The 24,120-nt window shown below is 50.3% G+C and overlaps 1 protein-coding gene across 2 annotated transcripts in view; it reads right to left on the bottom strand.

Annotated features, from left to right (window-relative positions):
- ALMS1 (ALMS1 centrosome and basal body associated protein) overlaps positions 1–23,762 on the bottom strand; it is a 52,200-nt gene extending 28,438 nt beyond the window's left edge. Inside the window, exons 1-5 of one of the 2 annotated variants that reach the window (XM_066572874.1) lie at positions 23,681–23,762; positions 13,240–13,417; positions 13,041–13,164; positions 1,888–3,817; positions 1,590–1,749 (exon numbers count right to left, since the gene is read on the bottom strand). In XM_066572874.1, the coding sequence (XP_066428971.1) occupies positions 1,590–1,749; positions 1,888–3,817; positions 13,041–13,164; positions 13,240–13,417; positions 23,681–23,716 (2,428 nt within the window). In that variant the 5' untranslated portion in view covers positions 23,717–23,762. The remainder of the gene's footprint in view (positions 1–1,589; positions 1,750–1,887; positions 3,818–13,040; positions 13,165–13,239; positions 13,418–23,680) is intronic. The other variant, XM_066572875.1, reaches the window with a different exon arrangement.
- Positions 23,763–24,120: the final 358 nt, after the last annotated feature.

The following is a 24,120-nucleotide window of genomic DNA, read 5'->3' on the forward strand; positions in this document are numbered from 1 at the left end:
GCTGACCACGGGGTGCGGTGGGGGGGTGGGGGGGATGTCCCCGGGTGTAGAGCTGACCACGGGGTGCGGTGGGGGGGGGTGGGGGGGATGTCCCCGGGTGTAGAGCTGACCACGGGGTGCGGTAGGGGGGGGGGGGGGATGTCCCCAGGTGTAGAGCTGACCACGGGGTGCGGTGGGGGGGATGTCCCCGGGTGTAGAGCTGACCACGGGGTGCGGTGGGGGGAGGTCCCCGGGTGTAGAGCTGACCACGGGGTGCGGTGGGGGGAGGTCCCCGGGTGTAGAGCTGACCACGGGGTGTGGTGGGGGGAGGTCCCCGGGTGTAGAGCTGACCACGGGGTGCGGTGGGGGGAGGTCACCGGGTGTAGAGCTGACCACGGGGTCTGGTGGGGGGAGGTCACCGGGTGTAGAGCTGACCACGGGGTCTGGTGGGGGGAGGTCACCGGGTGTAGAGCTGATCACGAGGTCTGGTGGGGGGGGGATGTCACCAGGTGTAGAGCTGACAATGGGGTTCTGGTGGGGGGGATGTCACCAATCAGTAAGGCACATCACAGCTTCTAGACCTTCCAGAGTCCAGTGTTGGCCTTTTTTTTGGGAGATGGAGACCATCCTGTGTGTGTGGTGCTGCCACGTTCAGGAAGACCTCCTAAACTGACAGAATGTGGACAACAAAGCCTTGTAGGAGCTGTGAAGACATTACACACATTGTCTGCTCTCGCTCAGGGGGTCTCGCAGGATATTGGAACATCCATTAGTACCAGAAGCATCCGTAGGGAACGCCATGTGAAGGGATACCATGGACGAGCAGCTGCACACAAGCAAAGAATTCACAGCGGTGCCTGCGATGGGGGCGAGGAGCGACGGACTGTAAGTGAGTGGAGGTACGTGTTGTTGACAGATGAATCACAGGACACCATCTTCCAATCGGATGGCCGCACTTGGGTGTGGTGATCACCTGGAAAGCGGTTTCTACGTGACGGCATCATCATAACAGTGAAGTTTGGAGGAGGTTCTGTTATGGTGTGTGTGTGTGTGTGTGTGTGTGTGTGTGTGTGTGTGTGTGTGTGTGTGTGTGTGTGTGTGTGTGTGTGTGTGTGTGTGTGTGTGGACTAGTTATAGTGAAGTCCACCTTCAACGCCAACGGGTACAAAGACGTTTAGGGCAATGTGGCATCACCTTCCCTGTGACAGCACTCTGGTCCACATCCGTGTCTCCACCAACATGACGAGCGCCATGTCATAGGGCACGCAGTGTGGAGGAGCAGAACGTCTGCAATCTTTATTGACCTCCCAAAGTCCAGATCTCAATCCCAGCTAGCATCTTTGGGACGAAGTGTGCATCCGTACACACTAAACACAACTATCATCACCGCATCAATATACTGTATGAAGCTCCTCGAGGAATGAAGGCAAAACCCTCCACATATCTATGGGGATCTGAGGGAAAGCAACCTAGGAGGGTTACTGCAGTCATTGAGGCCAAAGGCGGCACAACACCAAATTGAAAATGGGAACCTAATCGAATTTCATTACCTCTTATAATGTGTCCCAATACTTTTGCCAACAAAGTGAAATCCACCATCGGAAGATTACCTTCAGAGAGTCTCATGCTTCTGCTGGGGGTTGCTGTGGATCCCTTGATGGTTCTCAGCTCTGTTGGGGAGAACTCAGGCTCTCGGATGGGTCCCTTTGGAGCAAATGGTGTGAGGATAGCACTAGGGGACTGATCAATGCCGAGGTTCCGGAGATACGTCTAGCAAACAAAATGACCTTGGTTAATTTGACCACAAGGTTTGAAAGGGATTATAACTGCTATGGCATCTCATAGAACTTAACCCCTTTCACTACTGTGACCATTTGTATAACATCAATACCCCTAACAACTACTTACGGGTATTCTTTCTTCAATATCAAGCTCCTGCTTCCTAGACATCTCACCAGCAGGTGACCCATCGTTAGTTCCTTCTCTTTTGCGCAGAGCATGCTTAGCAGAAGTCATTGACCTCTGGAGAATCTCCTTGTCCTCATTACTGGACTGTGAGCTGTTGGCACAATCTTGGTCAAGAGAGACATCACTGAACCGATCCATTGTTACCAAGTTGCAACCTCGATTCCCCGATATATCCAATGTCTTTTCTTGTTCACTACGTGAATTGTCTTTATAGTCTGAAAATTTTTGCGTGGCAAGAAGATCCTGGCCTCCAATACTTGAACCTCTGGTGTTTTTTTCCACCCACTTACTCGCATGATCACTGGTGGAGGAGGAACCCCTCAACAAGACATGAGATTGTGATGCCTCAGACTTTGTTGTCTCAACTACTTCTACTTCGCTTTGATCTCTGCCAGGTAAGACAGAGTTGTAGGACTGAGATCTGGTGATCTGAGAGATGACGGACGACTCCTTCTCTGCCACACTCAGATTGGTCATAGAAGAGGTGGCTTTGACTGAGTCAGAGAGCCCGTTCTTTGGAGTGGTGGCACTGGTCTGTCTAGAGAGCATTCGATTCAAGGAATCAGCTACAGCATTATAAGCCAATTTTTTAGGAGACACGCCAGTAAGACCACGAAGAACCAAGGCATCAAATGACTGGCTTGTATTCCAGGCTCCGACCTTCTCAATATAATTGAGACTCGGCAGAGACTGAATTCTCCTCCTCTGTGGAGACGACGATCTCTGAGAGTCACTGCTCTCGGGGTACCCTTGGCTGCTCTGGACAGACTGGTGTGCCGCAGAAGGAGTTTTATTACGTTCAGAAGGCTCAGCAGAAGGCTCTTCATTTAACGACATATCGAAACCAGTCAACTTGGCTTTGATTTGTTGTATTCGACCTGAGAGTGGTTTCCGATTCATTGTGAATGTTCCAGGCGTCGACTGAGAGATGGGATGAGGTAATCTGCCGAGGAACAAAATCTCATCCACAGGAGTGTTTCCCGAGTGCGACATCTCCCTGTCTTTATGCCCACGTTCTATGTGACAAGAAGATGATGTACTCAGCTCATCCCTTAGGTGGGCTTCCTCCGTGGTGTCATCTATCTTGCTGGGTGGCTCAGTAGGGATTTTGCTGAGGTCAGATAGGTTTTCTGGACGAATGGTCTTTCTCCTGCTCTTTGTGGTGTCCGACATGCTTCTTTCCTGGTATCGCTGCTGGATTTCAGAGCAGAGTTGCTTGTGGAGGGCTTCTTTCAATGGTTGATATGACGGTTTCGACTGTCGCAGAGTAATCCCACTGTGTTCTTCCGTTTCTCCTTCAACATCCTTTAAAAAATCTACTTGACTGGAGTCTCTAAATGACTCCTGTAACGATTGCAAAGAGGTTGTCCTGGGATCAAAAAGCTCCTCAGGCTCTGAGGTGTTGAGGCTCTGGTCTTCTGGATCAGGTTCCTGCTGTTTTACCCCGTTAGCATTCTCTGACCCACTGGCAGAGGAAGACTTTGAGGAACGTCTAGAAGTATTTCCACTGCTACTTGACATGCCAACTTCTTTCTCCAACAACTTCAACAGCACAGGGGCAGGAACCTTGCTGTTCAAGAAAGCACCATCTTCACTTGCCAGCTTCTCCTCTATTACATAGAACGATGTCAGTTTCGAGACTGCAGATTCCAGCTTGTCGTCTTTTTCTTTATGGCTAAAAGAGGATGGGTACGGCAGCGTGCCACCATGTAAAGTGTCATCCAGGGTTGTCTTCAAGTAATGTTGGGACAGAGAGGTACATCCTTCCTCCTGGTCCATCGTTACCTCTTTACTGGCCAGCTCCACCGCGTCACTCATCTGCAACGACTGTGATGGAGGTCCAGGGAACTCTGACATGTCTAGTGAAGCTCTGGAGATACAGAGAACAAGGGGAACAAACATAATCAACATGGTATTCTTCAACGGTTTGTATTTGGTTATCAATCTTGTGGGACGTATGAATGTTTTATTCTCACATCTCAATTATCTACAAAGGCGCTGCAGATCTGAGATGACTTGGTATGAATGTGCGCCTTTCCAGTATGTTACTGCCATGTTTGTAGACTGACTCTATTGCCCGCACAACGCAAAATTATTCCTTCCATCAAGACGACACTAATAAGGATCGGCTCATCCCCGCGACCTTCAGCCATGTACAGACCGCCCATCATTTATCATCAGGATATTCCTGGACACTTCCTGCTATAATCACCCGACGGCCGCAGGATGGCATTTGCTGATTCACAGCAGCCACTTTCCCTATAGAACTTAGTGAGGAGCTAGCTGTGTTTGCCCCTCTCTAACTGGCTGTCAGAAAGGATTATTGAACCCCCGTTGTATGTTGTCAAAGGACAATCCCTTTATAGTCATTTGCCAGAATTAAAGAAAAAAAAAAGAACAAACATGTCTGCTTTCTTGAAAAAACCAGCAGCGCACCTGTCCACAGGTGCAAGATTGCATTGACTTCAGTGGAGCTTCGACACCAGAGAACTCACGGGCGTGGAGCTGTTTTAGAGACAAGCAGCCCTGTTTTTGTAATCTTGGACCACCACTTTAAATGTGTTGTACCAAGATTAGACCTTATTCCCTGTATACAGGATAGGGGATGACTCGCTGATCAGTGGAGGTCTCACTGCTGAGACCCCCACCGACCTCCAGAACGGGCCTCTCGAGTCCCCCTCTGCCTGCCACTACCAGGGTTGGTTCTCCCCCACAGAGACGTTAGAATGTAGTGTTGGCCAAGCATATGCGGTCGGCGCTCCATTCATTTCAACATGGCCGACAGATATATTAGAACACTTGCTGCTTGGCTCCAAAAGTCCTATTGAAAGTTAATGGAGCGGGTGACCAGCCCAGTATCACCTCCACTACAGGGCGAGCAGCAGGGTGGACGGGGGACACGGCATGGGTTTCAGCAACAAGACCCCACCAATCAGCGAGCTATCCTCATCCACAAGATAAGCGATAAGGTCTAATCTTGGTACAAGCCCTTTAAAGCAGTGTTCCCCACCTCCAGTCCTCAGGGACCCCCAACAGGTCATGTTTTCAGGATTTCCTCAGTGTTCCCCAACTCCAGTCCTCAAGGACCGCCAACAGGTCATGTTTTCAGGATTTCCTCAGTGTTCCCCAACTCCAGTCCTCAAGGACCGCCAACAGGTCATGTTTTCAGGATTTCCTCAGTGTTCCCCAACTCCAGTCCTCAAGGACCGCCAACAGGTCATGTTTTCAGGATTTCCTCAGTGTTGCACAGGCGATGTAATTATTGTCGGCGCCTCTGACATTGCCACCGGTGTTCTTACTATAGGATATCCTGAAAACATGACCTGTTGGGGTCCCTGAGGACTGGAGTTGGGGACCCCTGCTTTAAAGTGACCATCTGCACAGTTACTGGCGGGGAGAGTTATATTACCTAATGTGGTCATCTTCCCAAGTCAGCCGTTCTTGGGGCCCCTCTTCATACATCAAAGATGGCCATGGCGATTCGTAGCCTACCTGGCGGTCCACGGGCAGTCTAAGACATCACAAGCTGCTCTGATTGGCAGTGCTGCTCACATGAGTAATGCCATTGAATCAAGAAGCAGCCGTCTCCTTGTAACTACTGGTGCACATTGGAGTAGTGACGTGAGGACTGGAGCCATGTCAAAAGGATGAAGAGGGCAGTGGAAGAGTAGAAAGGACGGCACCAGGTAATGTAACGCCCCACTGTGACCTCCTGGACACACACTGTGCCGCAGCAGGAGGGTCACTTTAAATGCAGTATGTTTCTCATCCAAAGGTCGGAGCAGGAAACCTGATTTAAAATAAGAGTTTTGTACCTTACTGCTACGCGGCCCCCCGCCGCTTCCCTTACTGCTACGCGACCCCCCACCGCTTCCCTTACTGCTACGCGGCCCCCCACCGCTTCCCTTACTGCTACGCGGCCCCCCGCCGCTTCCCTTACTGCTACGCGACCCCCCGCCGCTTCCCTTACTGCTACGCGACCCCCCGCCGCTTCCCTTACTGCTACGCGAACCCCCGCCGTTTCCCTTACTGCTACGCGAACCCCCGCCGTTTCCCTTACTGCTACGCGAACCCCCGCCGTTTCCCTTACTGCTACGCGAACCCCCGCCGTTTCCCTTACTGCTACGCGACCCCCCGCCGCTTCCCTTACTGCTACGCGACCCCCCACCGCTTCCCTTACTGCTACGCGACCCCCCGCCGCTTCCCTTACTGCTACGCGACCCCCCGCTGCTTCCCTTACTGCTACGCGACCCCCCGCCGCTTCCCTTACTGCTACGCGACCCCCCGCCGCTTCCCTTACTGCTACGCGACCCCCCGCCGCTTCCCTTACTGCTACGCGACCCCCCGCCGCTTCCCTGACTGCTACTTTAACCCCTTCAGTGCCGGGTTTCTTACGCCCCTGTCAGACCCACCAGGGCAGGTTCTCTAAATGGGCCAATCATTTAATTTCCACTAATTCTACAGTCGCGTTCCCAGAGCCATAACTTTTTCATTTCCCCAGTGACTCGGCCGTATGAGGGCTTGATTTTTGTGGTACAAGTTGTACTTTTTGATGGCATCATTTTTGGGTCTATATAATGTATTGCAGAACTTTTGTAAAAAGAAAATTGTAAGGAGATTGGGGGGAAAAAAAGAAATTCTGTCATTTGTCTTTCGGATGTCGTGTTTACGGCGTTCAGCGCACAGAATAATGAATGTGATAACGTAATTCTCTGAGTCACATGATCCCGGTGATAACGAGTTTATACAGTTTTTAGGTTTTGCTATTTTTGTACATTTAAAACATTTTTTCTTCTTAAAGGTTTGCTTTTGTGTCTCCACATTCCAAGAGCCGTAATAATGTTATTTCCCATTGCCCGCGCTCTAGACGGCCGTGTTTATAGCGGGATGAACTCCAGGCTTCATTTATCTCATTTTTTGGAACATGTAAAATTTTTATCGCTTTTTATTCCATTTTTTCTGGGGGCAAGATTAACAAAATCTGTAATTCTGGCGTGTTTTTTTTATTTTTCCCAGCATTCTCTGAGCAGTATAAATAATGTATTGAAGTCATTCTACGGGTCGGTACGATTAGGCCAATGCCAAACTGTAAGAGTTATTTCTTTTTTGCAACTTTTTCACAGTTTAAAAAAAAAAAAAAAAAAGTTTAAATCCCCTCCATTTGCCAGATCTATAATAAAAAAAATCTAAAATCATAAAAAGATACATATTTGGTAATCGCAGCGTCCGTAAAAGTCCGATCTAGTGCATTAGTTACCCCATGTGGTGAACGTAGTCCGAAAAAAACAATTAAGAACGCCACAAATGCACTTTTTCAGTCACCCTGTCTCCCAGAAAAAATGCAATAAAAAGCAATCAAAAAGTCGTATGGATTCCAAAATGGTACCAACGTTAACTACAGGACATTCCGCAAAAAATGAGCCCTGGCACAACTACATCGATGGAAAAATAAAAAAGTTATTGGGCGCAGCACATGCAGCAGAAAATAATAAAAAAAAATTAAATGTCTTTGAAAAAGAAATACAAGTACTGCAGCAAAAAAATCCTCTACAAGTTTGGTATCGCAGTAATCGTACCGACCCATAGAATAAAGTTAAGTCATTTTTGTTGCAGTTTGTGTGCCGTAGAAACAAGACGCACCGAAAGATGGCGGAATGTAGTTTTTTTTCATTTTACTCCACTTAGAAGTTTTTCGGTACATTATATGGACATTAAATAGTGACACTCCAGGGGTTAATGGGGAAATCCCACAAAGCAGATTTGTTGCAGAAATTTCTACACTTTTCCCATTTACCTAATTTCGGCCACCAGTGTCACGGGTCTAGAACGGATTATCAATTGCAGAAATGTCTGCAACAAATCTGCTGCGTGTGAAGGCCATTTAACCCCTTCAGGACTCGGCCTATTTTGGGTTTAAGGACCAAATGATTTTTGGCGGATTGTCATCTCCATTTTTCTAAAGCCATAACTTTTTATTTTTCCGTCGTTGCGGCCGTATAAGGGTTGTTTCTTGCGTGGCGGGCTGTAGTTTCTATAGGTGCAGTTTTTGGGTACATTAGACTATATTGTAATACTTTTATTATTATTTATGATAGCAGGGAGAGAAAGCGCATGAGTTCTGCCATAGATTTTTATCATGCTGCATAAATGACACAATACGGTTTTTTTGCGGGTCGGTACGATTACAACGATACCAAAATTCTTATGTCATTTTCAGGTTTTTCCATTTTTCTGCAATAAAAACCCTTTTTTTGGAAATTGTTTTTTCCCCCCTAAATCGCTGCATTCAAAGTCCTGTAACTTTTTATTTTCCCGTGGGCGGAGCTCTGTGAGGGCTTATTTTTTGCAAGACGAGCTGTAGTTGTTATTGGTACCATTTTGGTGTTTTTAGCTTTTTTTTACGCTTTTTACTGTGCAGCATAAAAAGCATGTTCAACCTATTGTATGCGTCTTTACGGACACGACGATACCAAATATGTATATATGTTTTTTTATACTAATATGAGAAAAAGTATTATAAAAAGGTGTTTTTTTTACATTTTTATACATTATTTTAATTATTTTTTTTTTACATTATTTGTGTCCCTCTGGGGGACTTACAGCATACCACTGATGATCACTATAAGGCATTGCAGGACTTCTCTCCTGCAATGCCTTATCGCCTAATCATAGGCAATGGTAATACAGGACGCCTGTAGGTGGCGTCCTGTTACGATGGCAACCAGCCGGGCTCTCTGCGATTACATTACGAAAGCCCGATGACGTCACAGAGGAGCGCGCAACTTCATAAGGCAACTTCAAATCCTAACGTCATAGAAGTAGTTTATAACTATCTCTGGCTCTCTCAACACAGGATTAAACACTTCAAGAGGCTTCATGCATCAGTGGAGCAGATGAGACATCTATAGAAGAGCTAACACGCTGGCCTGGTGACCCCCTAAAGGCCCAGTTACACGCAAAAACAATCTTTCAAACGACTGAAAGACTGACATTTTTAGCGATAGCTTTGCATAAAGTGTTAATTGACATTAACACTATCACCTTCATTTGCATGTAAAAGGGCCTCCGGGAGCGGTTTGCAGAGCCAAGCATGTGGGCTGGGCTCTGCATACAGCTCCTTTGTTCTCACATGGACTGTCGGCAGAATGCAATGTAATCTCTGATTCCCGTGGAGAACATAGTGTGCGTTTCCCGTTCTCTCTGGCTAAATGATGGATTTTAAGCTCACCTTAAAATCATCGTTCAACCGAAGAGTAATCGATGGCAGTGTTTATACGCAACGATCATCGCTTATATGCCATCGTTTTAACGAATTTTGAGCAATAATCATTGCGTGTAAATGGAGCTTTAAAACTTTCACATCACTTAAGACCCATTTAGACTAGACAAATGTCAGGCAAACGATGCCCAACACTCGTCCCCGCATATACTCGTTCTTGTGCAGCAGCACGGAAGCTACATAGTAACATAGTATGTTAGGCTGAATGAAGACAATGTCCATCTAGTTCAGCCTGTTTCAACCCCTAGTTGATCCAGAGGAAGGCAAAAAGCCCAAGAGGTAGAAGCCAATAAGCCCATTCCTTCCCGACTCCATAATGGCGGCCAGAATAATCCCTGGATCAACCCCTAATATCTCCTACCTAAATGTAAGACCCAGAACAACAGCCCGCTGGTCACCTAATGTCTATATCCTGTAATATCCTTCCGCTCTAGAAAGACATCTAGTCCCTCTTAAACTCCTCTATGGATTTTGCCATCACCACGTCCAGCCTAGAGTATACTTCATCGTAGAAGCTGATCAGATTGGTCTGACATGATCGACCCTTCATGAACCCGTGCTGGTGAGGAGTTATTCCGTTGTTCTCCTTGTAGTATTCCAGGATGGCGTCGTTCAGAAACCCTTTGAATATTTTTCCAATTATTGAAGTGAGACTTACCTGCCTGTAGTTACCAGGCTAACTTTTAGACCCCTTTTTGTATATTGGAACTGCATTGGCAATGCGCCAATTCACTTGTACAACCCCGGTGTTGATAGTGTCCATAAATATAAGAAATAGCGGCCTAGCTATCACATCACTTAGTTCCCTTAGTATCCTTGGGTGTATTCCATCTGGGCCTGGCGGTTTATCGATTTTAATCTTCTTTAACCGATTCCGCACCTCCTCCTGCGTTAGGTATGAGATATTTTGTGAGGGGTTCATTTTATTCCCCTGCATCTCGTGTGGCATTTCCTTTTCTTTTGTAAATACACTTGAGAAGAAACTATTTAGTAGATTTGCCTTCCCTCCATCATCTTCAATGATTTCTCCTGTATTATTTTTTAAAGGGCCAGCGCTCTCGGTGCAAATACTTTTGCTGTTAAAGGGGTTGTCTCGCGAAAGCAAGTGGGGTTAAGCACTTCTGTATGGCCATATTAATGCACTTTGTAATATACATCGTGCATTAAATATGAGCCATACAGAAGTTATTCACTTACCTGCTCCGTTGCTAGCGTCCTCGTTGCCATGGTTCCGTCTAATTTCGGGGTCTTCTTGCTTTTTTAGACGCGCTTGCGCAGATCCGTCTTCTCCCTTCAGCTCCGCTCGGCAGCATCGGCGATTTGGCTCCGCCCCCTTGTACGCATCATCGCGTAGCTCCGCCCCATGATGTGTGCCGGTTCCAGCCTCCTGATTGGCTGGACTCGGCACGTGACGGGGGCGGAGCTACGCGATGATGCGTACAAGGGGGCGGAGCCAAATCGCCGATGCTGCCGAGCGGAGCCGAAGGGAGAAGACGGATCTGCGCAAGCGCGTCTAAAAAAGCACGAAGACCCCGAAATTAGACGGAACCATGGCAACGAGGACGCTAGCAACGGAGCAGGTAAGTGAATAACTTCTGTATGGCTCATATTTAATGCACGATGTATATTACAAAGTGCATTAATATGGCCATACAGAAGTGCATAACCCCACTTGCTGCCGCGAGACAACCCCTTTAATATACTTGAAAAATAGTTTTGGGTAGTTTTTGCTCTCTTTGGCGATCAGTCTTTCTGCCTCCTCCTTGGCAATTTTGATCATATCTTTGCATATTTTGTTTTTTTCTCTGTACGATTTTAGTGCTTCTTCGCTGCCTTCTTGCTTTAGTAGTTTGAACGCTTTCTTTTTTTCGTTTATTGCCCCTCTTACCGTCTTGTCGAGCCACATTGACTTCCTTCTACTTGTAGTTCTTTTATTTTTAAAGGGAATGAACTGTTCCCATGAGGTGATTAGGATCCTTTTAGACTCCTCCCATTTGTCCTCCGTACTGATATTTTTGAGGATGTTGTCCCAATTAATGTTACCGATAGTAGTTCTAAGCTCATCAAATTTTGCTTTACTAAAGTTTAGTTTATTTGTCGCTCCCTGATAAGGCTTCCTATTGAATGTCATCTGGAAGTTGGTTATATTGTGGTCACTGTTCCCCAGGTGTCCCTCAACCTGCACCCCCATGATTCTGTCTGGTTTGTTAGTTAGTACTAAGTCCAAAGTGGCCCTCCCTCTAGTTGGTTACCGCACCAGTTGGGTAAGGTAGTTTTTATCAGTCAGTCATTCTGCTTCAAGCTCACCCACTTTACCGATCAGACTTGAACGCCTCCTTCTTACACCAACTCCGGAGCCACTTGTTTACCTCCCTAAGATTCTGCTGCCTTTCTAGTATGGCCTTAGGTGCAGGTAGTATTTCCGAGAAAACTACCCTGGAGCTCCTCGCCCTAAGCTTGGATCCTAGGCTCCTGAAATTATTTTTGAGGGCCCTCCATTGACCTCTAATTAGTATCTCTGGCTCACAGCGGGTAGGCTGGAGGAGTTCTTGACATAACATAGCGGCTGTTCAGTACTGAAGGCTGCTATTTACACTGAGGGATCAGCTCATTGTCCATCATTTGTGCAACATAAACTATGGACAATGAGCTGATCGCTCAGTGTAAATAGCAGCCATTCAGTAGTGAACTGCAGCTATGTTATGTCAATGGAGAGAGGCAGGGGAGTGTGAGGAGAGAAATCTCCTGCAGCCTTCCCGCCCCCCTGCTGGCAGCTCCATGAGCGAGCCAGCACTTCTAGCTCCCGTGCAGAGACCAGTGTTGGGCATTGTTTGCCCGACATTCGTCCTGTGTAAATAGGCCTTTATCAGCGACTAATTAAGTATTTACGCCTCTACCCATTCTGTTCCGCTATTTATGTGCAAATTAATCACATTCATGTCTGTGCCTTGTCATTCATATAGATTATATATAAGCCTCTTCTGATCTATTCCATTTATGCCTGAGGAAAAACCAAAGTAGGTTGGAAAGCTCGCTGTAACATCATGAAATCCATGGGACCCCCAGCTTCTACTGAGTTACAGCTGTTACTAGATGTCCCCCAGCATGAGATATACAGACCCCCAGCATGAGATACACAGGACCCCCGGCTTCTACTGAGTTACAGCTGTTACTAGATGTCCCCCAGCATGAGATACATGGACCCCCAGCTTCTACTGAGATACAGCTGTTACTAGATGTCCCCCAGCATAAGATATATGGACCCCCAGCATGAGATACACAGCTGTAACTCAGTTTCTACTGAGTTACAGCCGTTAATAGGAGCCCCCCCGGGTAAGAGATACACGGGACCCCCGGCTTCTACTGAGTTACAACCGTTACTAGGAGCCCCCCAGCATGAGATACACGGAGCCCCAGCTCGAGATACACGGAGCCCCAGCTCGAAATACACGGAGCCCCAGCTCGAAATACACGGAGCCCCAGCTCGAAATACACGGAGCCCCAGCTCGAAATACACGGAGCCCCAGCTCGAAATACACGGAGCCCCAGCTTGAAATACACGGAGCCCCAGCTTGAAATACACGGAGCCCCAGCTTGAAATACACGGAGCCCCAGCTTCCTTCTGTCAGACAGGAGAGGGTGAAGCTTCGCTCTTGATGGGGTGCTGCCATCTTGCCCCGGTCACATGATCTGGCTCCATGGACGGTGACGAGTTGCAGCACATCCTTATACCGGATGGAATAACCTCCGAGCCCCCGTGTTCACTTCACTAACCCTCGCGGCGCTGGTGAGGTAACTATAGCGATAACCGTACCTTAGAGGAGCAAAGTCGTCCACCTCGGTCTTCTGGAACAAAGTGTCTTCAAAGAACTTGTGTCCTGGGGAAGAATCGGCGATCAGCAGCGGGAGGCGAGGAGATAGGTGGCTGTCCTGGACCTCTGTCACATAAACACAGTACAACATCACCGTCTAGGTCAGTCCGAGGACTGAGCCATCCCATAACAGGCCCGTACCCAGCTGTGGCGCATGGCCCAGTCCAGCGCAGGAGCCCTTCTTCAGATCCGTGCCCAACGGCAGAGTTCCCTCCTCCAAGCTCGGGAAGTCCGTGCGCTCCCCATAGGCGACCATCTCACCCAGCGTGGCATTGCTGGCATCCTCCTCTGCCGGAAGCTGGTACCACGACTCTGCCACCTGCAGGACAGAACACAATGGAGGTCAGACAATATACTTACAATGTTTGGGCCCAGCTCGGTAAATCTCACCATCTGCGACCCGATGGGGGCTTCATGCCGGCGCTTCCTTCACAGCAGCTGGATGACTTAATGGACGCCCGGGAACCTGGCCGCGAAATGAAGCTCTTGGTATGTGCAGAGCCATTTACTGGGCGACGTCCAGCCAGCGCCACGGTGAAGCTGCCGAACCACAATGACCCCCATGGACCTCCGGAACACCAGAAGGGGCAGTTTAGATCCCTTTGGATGCTTTCCTAGGTGTTCTTGGGGGAGGGGCTTGAATGTTCCGATTTTGGCAACCGTTGATCAGTATAGTCATACCCCTACGGCTACGTGCGCACATACATGGCCTTCAGGTTCAGCCTCCGCCGAACAAAGTAAAAACTTGATACGCGAGGTCTGGCGTACGCCGAGCTCGAACGGAGCCTCCGGCGCAAAAGTCAACATGAGCTTAGATATTTGTCGGTAGAGACCCCCAATTACAACAGGACCCCCGCAGACGGTTGTTATGGGCAACTGTTTCTCGTCTCTACGGCAGCCAATCACAAAGCTGCTTTTGCTTTATAACAAGCACTGAAGAAAACTGATTGGTTACTAAGTGTGGCAAAGAGCCAATAGGATTCATCAAGAGAACAGCCGCCGTAGCAACCAATCAGGTCACTGCATTTAGGCTCTAATCTGAACAGGAAACAATGCTGCAATCTGATTGGTTGCTTTGAGTGACAAAGAACCAATAGAATGAACCGACTGTAGCAACCAATCAGATCTCAGCATCCTGCTCTAGCCTGCCCACAGAAACCAGCAGCTGTGTTCTGATTGGTTGCTAAGGTCAGCTGCCCATTTTCTTCCCACTTACTGGTTTATATACACGAGGCCTCTCATGTTTGACACCGGATGTTCCACCGGCGTAACCGTCCTGTTAATTAGTGCCCCCAAGTATGACGCCGGCAATGCTCTATAGAGGACAAAGGCGCCATTCAGAGCGCCGTTACGTATTATGTAAACACGTAAAGACAGAAGCAGTGACGCCCGCGGCCGCGTCAGAGGATCGGGGATTTTAATTAAGAAAACAAACCAATAAAAAATGACAAAAAAATAAATTAATTAAAAGCCATCCTTTTTCCTGCTGGGATGAGATGCCCTACGAGCGGCGCCGCTATTTATAGGAGACGGGTAGCAGCGCGGCTTTTGTTCCTGGATGTGACATAACTGACGCAGACAGACAATAATCAGATCTAGAATACATACAAGAGAAGAAAAGCAGCTGCCAGAAAATAACGCTAATGAGTCAGAAGAATGGAGGCCGCCTCGTTAGCGGGAGCCACACAGCAACTCATTAACAACACCGTCTAAAATACTCCATCACCGGATAACGCTGGATCCGTCGTCGTACGCCAGACGAGCCGCGGGGAGCGAGAGGTCTGCAGGAGAGTCCTCGTCTACCGACCGCCGCTCTACACTACAGTGACATCATCCATTACTGCGGACAACCAGCCTGTGTATCATGTATGAGGGGTAGTCACAGCCCCCGCCCCCGCCGATGTCATCACCGGACCGCGAGCCCCCCCCCCCCCCCGCCGATGGCATCGCTGAACCGGCCCCCCCCCCCCCCCCGCCGATGGCATCGCTGAACCGGGCCCCCCCCGCCGATGGCGTCGCTGAACGGGCCGCCCCCCCCAACCCCGCCGATGGCGTCGCTGAACGGGCCGCCCCCCCCAACCCCGCCGATGGCGTCGCTGAACCGGGCCGCCCCCCCCAACCCCGCCGATGGCGTCGCTGAACCGGGCCCCCCCCCAACCCCGCCGATGGCGTCGCTGAACCGGGCCCCCCCCCCCCGCCGATGGCGTCGCTGAACGGGCCGCCCCCCCCAACCCCGCCGATGGCGTCGCTGAACCGGGCCGCCCCCCCCAACCCCGCCGATGGCGTCGTTGAACCGGGCCCCCCCCCAACCCCGCCGATGGCGTCGCTGAACCGGGCCCCCCCCCCCCGCCGATGGCGTCGCTGAACCGGGCCCCCCCCCCCCGCCGATGGCGTCGCTGAACCGGGGCCCCCGCCGATGGCGTCGCTGAACCGGGACCCCCGCCGATGGCGTCGCTGAACCGGGGCCCCCGCCGATGGCGTCGCTGAACCGGGGCCCCCGCCGATGGCGTCGCTGAACCGGGGCCCCCGCCGATGGCGTCGCTGAACCGGGGCCCCCGCCGATGGCGTCGCTGAACCGGGGCCCCCGCCGATGGCGTCGCTGAACCGGGGCCCCCGCCGATGGCGTCGCTGAACCGGGGCCCCCGCCGATGGCGTCGCTGAACCGGGGCCCCCGCCGATGGCGTCGCTGAACCGGGGCCCCCGCCGATGGCGTCGCTGAACCGGGGCCCCCGCCGATGGCGTCGCTGAACCGGGGCCCCCGCCGATGGCGTCGCTGAACCGGGGCCCCCGCCGATGGCGTCGCTGAACCGGGGCCCCCGCCGATGGCATCGCTGAACCGGGGCCCCCGCCGATGGCATCGCTGAACCGCGGCCCCCGCCGATGGCATCGCTGAACCGCGGCCCCCGCCGATGGCATCGCTGAACCGCGGCCCCCGCCGATGGCATCGCTGAACCGCGGCCCCCGCCGATGGCATCGCTGAACCGCGGCCCCCGCCGATGGCATCGCTGAACCGCGGCCCCCGCCGATGGCATCGCTGAACCGCGGCCCCCGCCGATGGCATCGCTGAACCGTGGCCCCCGCCGATGGCATCGCTGAACCGCGGCCCCCGCCGATGGCATCACTGACCCCGGCCCCCCGCCCCGACATGAGATCTGTACACCTTGTACTACAGCGATATCATCTATTAAAGCAATAATATGATGTATACAAGACAGTTACTGAGATACTGGCTGAACAGATGGCGCCCCCCGCTGGGAGCTCCTGATGGCACCTGGCTCGTCACTGGGAAACCCCTGGAGATTAATTAGCAGGTAAGAAAGGAAAACACCAACACCGGTCCGTGGAGACCGAGCCGTGCCCTGGCCATAACATTAAAACCCCCTGCCTAATACTGCGCAGGTCCCCATTTCTGCCGCCCCCCGGGGCCCGGACTCCAGCGGCCCTCTGTACAAGAGGTCATCAGCAGATCCAGTAAGTTGCTCAATCGGATGAGACCTGCTAATCAGGAGGCGCCATCACCTTCCTCTCCCGATCCTGAGCCGCTCCTGCAGTGCAGCCGGGTACATAAGCCTGCTGGGGGCGCTGCCACTAGGGGATCCCGCCACCAGATACCAAGGCAAGCGGGTGCCAGGCAATGATATCTGGGTCTGCCATGGCCTGTGATCGCTAGGATTAGTACTGAAGTGCTGCAATGTAATGTCGGTGTGACGACAGCGGCGCAGGTTCAAGTCCCCTAAAGGGATAGGAAAAAAGAAAGAAACAAAAGAAAATAACATTTAAAAAACATTTTTTTTTTTGCATATCTTCCACTTTCTTTTTTTAATTTACAAAAAAATAGGAAATAACGTTTGGAATCACCGCACAAAAAATGTAACACATTCTATCCTACCTTGCTGTAAAAAGCAGAAGAAAAGTAAGAAAAAAAGGAAAAAAAGAAGGTTTTTTCTTCATTATTACGCCTTCCAAGAAAAGGGATCACAAAACTCATGTTTACCCCAAAGTAGAATGAGTGAAAACGTGAAGAGTGGAGATGAACCCCCCCCCCCAAAAAGAAAAATCGTCGTGTCACTAAGGGGTGAGGAGAAAGAAAAGCGGCAGCCATGCAGCCGGGCGCACAGCGTATCCTGGTGCTACACCGCAGGACGGCGGCTTACTGAGCAGCCCGAGACCAAAACCCTTCTGGCCTCCTCTGGGCTGATGGCGCCCCCTGTGGTCACACGACCGACTGCAAGCTGGGAATTCATTTCTTAGGTAACGGTCGGCAGGGAAGTCCACACTGAAAGTCTCATCATTGCTACATCACAAAAGCGCCCCCTATATAAAAGGCTATAGATACAATACACACAGAGATCTATAGGGGCCACACAGGAGACTACAGATACAATACACAGAAATCTATAGGGGCCACACAGGAGGCCATAGATGCAATACACAGAGAGATCTATAGGGGCCACACAGGAGGCCACAGATACAATACACACAGAAATCTATAGGGGCCACACAGGAGGGCCATAGATACAATACACACAGAGAACTATAGGGGCCACATAGGAGGCCATAGATACAATACACACAGAACTATAGGGGCCACATAGGAGGCTATAGATACTATACACACAAATCTACAGGGGCCACACAGGAGGCTATAGATGCCATACACAGATCTATAGGGGCCACACAGGAGGCTATAGATGCCATACACAGATCTATAGGGGCCACACAGGAGGCCGCAGATACAATACACACAGATCTATATTGGCCACACAGGAGGCTGTATATACAATACACACAGATCTATAGGGGCCACACAGGAGGCTGTATATACACAACACACAGCTCTATAGGGGGCCACACAGGAGGCTGTATACACAACACACACAGCTCTATAGGGGGCCACACAGGAGGCTGTATACACAACACACACAGCTCTATAGGGGGCCACACAGGAGGCTGTATATACAACACACACAGCTCTATAGGGGGCCACACAGGAGGCTGTATACACAACACACGCAGATCTATAGGGGGCCACACAGGAGGCTGTATACATAACACACACAGATCTATAGGGGGCCACACAGGAGGCTGTATACACCAGACACAGATCTATAGGGGCCACACAGAGGCTGTATATACAATACACACAGAAGGCTGTATATACAATACACACAGAGATCTATAGGGGCCACACAAAAGGCTGTATATACACAATACACACAGATCTATAGGGGCCACATAGAAGGCTATAGATACAATACACAGATCTATAGGGGCCACACAGGAGGCTGTATATACAATACACACAGAGATCTATGGAGGCCACATAGGAGGCTATAGATACAATACACACAGATCTATAAGGGGAATAAAGGAGGCCGTAGATACCATAAACACAGATCTATAGGGGGCACACAGGAGGCTGTAGATACCATACACAGATCTATAGGGGGCACACAGGAGGCTGTATACACCAGACACAGATCTATAGGGGCCACACAGAGGCTGTATATACAATACACACAGAAGGCTGTATATACAATACACACAGAGATCTATAGGGGCCACACAAAAGGCTGTATATACACAATACACACAGATCTATAGGGGCCACATAGAAGGCTATAGATACAATACACACAGATCTATAGGGGCCACACAGGAGGCTGTATATACAATACACACAGAGATCTATGGAGGCCACATAGGAGGCTATAGATACAATACACACAGATCTATAAGGGGAATAAAGGAGGCCGTAGATACCATAAACACAGATCTATAGGGGGCACACAGGAGGCTGTAGATACCATACACAGATCTATAGGGGGCACACAGGAGGCTGTAGATACCATACACAGATCTATAGGGGCCATGCAGGAGGCTGTATACCCAATACACACTGATCTATAGGGGCCGTATAGGAGGCTGTAGACCCAATACACACAGATCTATAGGGGCCATATATAGGAGGCTGTAGACCCAATACACACAGATCTATAGGGGCCATATATAGGAGGCTGTAGACCCAATACACACAGATCTATAGGGGCCATATATAGGAGGCTGTAGACCCAATACACACAGATCTATAGGGGCCATATAGGAGGCGGTAGACCCAATACACACAGATCTATAGGGGCCATATAGGAGGCGGTAGACCCAATACACACAGATCTATAGGGGCCATATAGGAGGCTGTATACACAACACACAGAACTATAGGGCCATATAGGAGGTTGTATACACAATACACAGATCTATAGGGGCTGCATAACAGCCTATAGATACAATACACAGGGATCTATAGAGGTTGTGTAACAGCCTGTAGACACAATACACAAGGATCTATAGGGGCCATATATGAGGCTGTAGATACAATACACAGAGGTTAATAAGGGTCATATCTAATACACAGGAATCTATAGGGGCGGTATAACAGCCTGCAGGTACAATACACGGAGATCTATAGGGGCGGTATAACAGCCTGCAGGTACAATACACAGGGATCTATAGGGGCCGTATAACAGCCTGCAGGTACAATACACAGGGATCTATAGGGGCCGTATAACAGCCTGCAGGTACAATACACAGGGATCTATAGGGGCCGTATAACAGCCTGCAGGTACAATACACGGGGATCTATAGGGGCCGTATAACAGCCTGCAGGTACAATACACAGGGATCTATAGGGGCCGTATAACAGCCTGCAGGTACAATACACAGGGATCTATAGGGGCCGTATAACAGCCTGCAGGTACAATACACAGGGATCTATAGGGGTGCTATCACAGCCTGCAGGTACAATACACGGGGATCTATAGGGGCGCTATAACAGCCTGCAGGTACAATACACGGGGATCTATAGGGGCGGTATAAAAGCCTGCAGGTACAATACACGGGGATCTATAGGGGCGGTATAACAGCCTGCAGGTACAATACACGGAGATCTATAGGGGCAGTATAACAGCCTGCAGGTACAATACACAGGCATCTATAGGGGCCGTATAACAGCCTGCAGGTACAATACACGGGGATCTATAGGGGCCGCATAACAGCCTGCTGGTACAATACACGGGGATCTATAGGGGCCGTATAACAGCCTGCAGGTACAATACATGGGGATCTATAGGGGCCATATAACAACCTGCAGGTACAATACACGGGGATCTATAGGGGCCGTATAACAGCCTGCAGGTACAATACACGGGGATCTATAGGGGCCGTATAACAGCCTGCAGGTACAATACATGGGGATCTATAGGGGCCATATAACAACCTGCAGGTACAATACACGGGGATCTATAGGGGCCGTATAACAGCCTGCAGGTACAATACACGGGAATCTATAGGGGCCGTATAACAGCCTGCAGGTACAATACATGGGGATCTATAGGGGCCGTATAACAACCTGCAGGTACAATACACGGGGATCTATAGGGGCCGTATAACAGCCTGCAGGTACAATACACGGGGATCTATAGGGGCCGTATAACAGCCTGCAGGTACAATACACGGGAATCTATAGGGGCCGTATAACAGCCTGCAGGTACAATACACGGGGATCTATAGGGGCCGTATAACAGCCTGCAGGTACAATACATGGGGATCTATAGGGGCCATATAACAGCCTGCAGGTACAATACACGGGGATCTATAGGGGCCGTATAACAGCCTGCGGGTACAATACACGGGGATCTATAGGGGCCATATAACAACCTGCAGGTACAATACACGGGGATCTATAGGGGCCGTGTAACAGCCTGCAGGTACAATACACGGGAATCTATAGGGGCCGTATAACAGCCTGCAGGTACAATACACGGGGATCTATAGGGGCCGTATAACAGCCTGCAGGTACAATACACAGGGATCTATAGGGGCCGTATAACAGCCTGCTGGTACAATACACGGAGATCTATAGGGGCGGTATAACAGCCTGCAGGTACAATACACAGGGATCTATAGGGGCCGTATAACAGCCTGCAGGTACAATACACAGGGATCTATAGGGGCCGTATAACAGCCTGCAGGTACAATACACAGGGATCTATAGGGGCCGTATAACAGCCTGCAGGTACAATACACGGGGATCTATAGGGGCCGTATAACAGCCTGCAGGTACAATACACAGGGATCTATAGGGGCCGTATAACAGCCTGCAGGTACAATACACAGGGATCTATAGGGGCCGTATAACAGCCTGCAGGTACAATACACAGGGATCTATAGGGGTGCTATCACAGCCTGCAGGTACAATACACGGGGATCTATAGGGGCGCTATAACAGCCTGCAGGTACAATACACGGGGATCTATAGGGGCGGTATAAAAGCCTGCAGGTACAATACACGGGGATCTATAGGGGCGGTATAACAGCCTGCAGGTACAATACACGGAGATCTATAGGGGCAGTATAACAGCCTGCAGGTACAATACACAGGCATCTATAGGGGCCGTATAACAGCCTGCAGGTACAATACACGGGGATCTATAGGGGCCGCATAACAGCCTGCTGGTACAATACACGGGGATCTATAGGGGCCGTATAACAGCCTGCAGGTACAATACATGGGGATCTATAGGGGCCATATAACAACCTGCAGGTACAATACACGGGGATCTATAGGGGCCGTATAACAGCCTGCAGGTACAATACACGGGGATCTATAGGGGCCGTATAACAGCCTGCAGGTACAATACATGGGGATCTATAGGGGCCATATAACAACCTGCAGGTACAATACACGGGGATCTATAGGGGCCGTATAACAGCCTGCAGGTACAATACACGGGAATCTATAGGGGCCGTATAACAGCCTGCAGGTACAATACATGGGGATCTATAGGGGCCGTATAACAACCTGCAGGTACAATACACGGGGATCTATAGGGGCCGTATAACAGCCTGCAGGTACAATACACGGGGATCTATAGGGGCCGTATAACAGCCTGCAGGTACAATACACGGGAATCTATAGGGGCCGTATAACAGCCTGCAGGTACAATACACGGGGATCTATAGGGGCCGTATAACAGCCTGCAGGTACAATACATGGGGATCTATAGGGGCCATATAACAGCCTGCAGGTACAATACACGGGGATCTATAGGGGCCGTATAACAGCCTGCGGGTACAATACACGGGGATCTATAGGGGCCATATAACAACCTGCAGGTACAATACACGGGGATCTATAGGGGCCGTGTAACAGCCTGCAGGTACAATACACGGGAATCTATAGGGGCCGTATAACAGCCTGCAGGTACAATACACGGGGATCTATAGGGGCCGTATAACAGCCTGCAGGTACAATACACAGGGATCTATAGGGGCCGTATAACAGCCTGCTGGTACAATACACGGGGATCTATAGGGGCGGTATAACAGCCTGCAGGTACAATACACGGGGATCTATAGGGGCCGTATAACAGCCTGCAGGTACAATACACAGGGATCTATAGGGGCCGTATAACAGCCTGCAGGTACAATACACGGGGATCTATAGGGGCGGTATAACAGCCTGCAGGTACAATACACAGGCATCTATAGGGGCCGTATAACAGCCTGCAGGTACAATACACGGGGATCTATAGGGGCCGCATAACAGCCTGCTGGTACAATACACGGGGATCTATAGGGGCCGTATAACAGCCTGCAGGTACAATACACGGGGATCTATAGGGGCCATATAACAACCTGCAGGTACAATACACGGGGATCTATAGGGGCCGTATAACAGCCTGCAGGTACAATACACGGGGATCTATAGGGGCCGTATAACAGCCTGCAGGTACAATACATGGGGATCTATAGGGGCCATATAACAACCTGCAGGTACAATACACGGGGATCTATAGGGGCCGTATAACAGCCTGCAGGTACAATACACGGGAATCTATAGGGGCCGTATAACAGCCTGCAGGTACAATACATGGGGATCTATAGGGGCCATATAACAACCTGCAGGTACAATACACGGGGATCTATAGGGGCCGTATAACAGCCTGCAGGTACAATACACGGGAATCTATAGGGGCCGTATAACAGCCTGCAGGTACAATACACGGGGATCTATGGGGGCCGTATAACAGCCTGCAGGTACAATACATGGGGATCTATAGGGGCCATATAACAGCCTGCAGGTACAATACACGGGGATCTATAGGGGCCGTATAACAGCCTGCGGGTACAATACACGGGGATCTATAGGGGCCATATAACAACCTGCAGGTACAATACACGGGGATCTATAGGGGCCGTGTAACAGCCTGCAGGTACAATACACGGGAATCTATAGGAGCCGTATAACAGCCTGCAGGTACAATACACGGGGATCTATAGGGGCCGTATAACAGCCTGCAGGTACAATACACAGGGATCTATAGGGGCCGTATAACAGCCTGCTGGTACAATACATGGGGATCTATAGGGGCCGTATAACAGCCTGCTGGTACAATACACGGGGATCTATAGGGGCCGTATAACAGCCTGCTGGTACAATACACGGGGATCTATAGGGGCTGTCGGTATTATATACGGCACAGGATGATAAAACGGATCAGTAATAACCCTACAGACATACACTGTCTCCTCTCACCGCCACCTCTTCCCCGTCCATGTCCGGCTGTGTCCCGCGCCTGCGCACTCTGCTCTCCCCGGAGCGCCCGCTCCCGCCGCTCACACCCGCCGTTACTATGGACGCGGCCCGGGGGCCTGAGCGGGAAGGATGGAGGGAGCACAGCGACACCTGCCGGGGAGCGTCCGCAGCCACAATACGCTGCTCCCAGTGACATCTACCGGGAAATGACTGCACTGCAGACGAGAGACCCCTACCGACCAACTATGGTACTACATACACTGCGGGGAGAATCCCAGCTTTGCTCATCTATTCACGTGTACGACAGCGGCACCTGCTGGAAGAAGTGTGTATTACGGGCATATTACCTTGTAGAGAGCGTACAGTGCCGCGAGCGCTGCCGGCTATTACTCCCTCCCCGCAGACTATTCACAGGCCGGTGATGC

Source organism: Eleutherodactylus coqui, chromosome 7 (assembly GCF_035609145.1).
Source record: "Eleutherodactylus coqui strain aEleCoq1 chromosome 7, aEleCoq1.hap1, whole genome shotgun sequence".
Taxonomy (NCBI): Eukaryota; Metazoa; Chordata; class Amphibia; order Anura; family Eleutherodactylidae; genus Eleutherodactylus; species Eleutherodactylus coqui.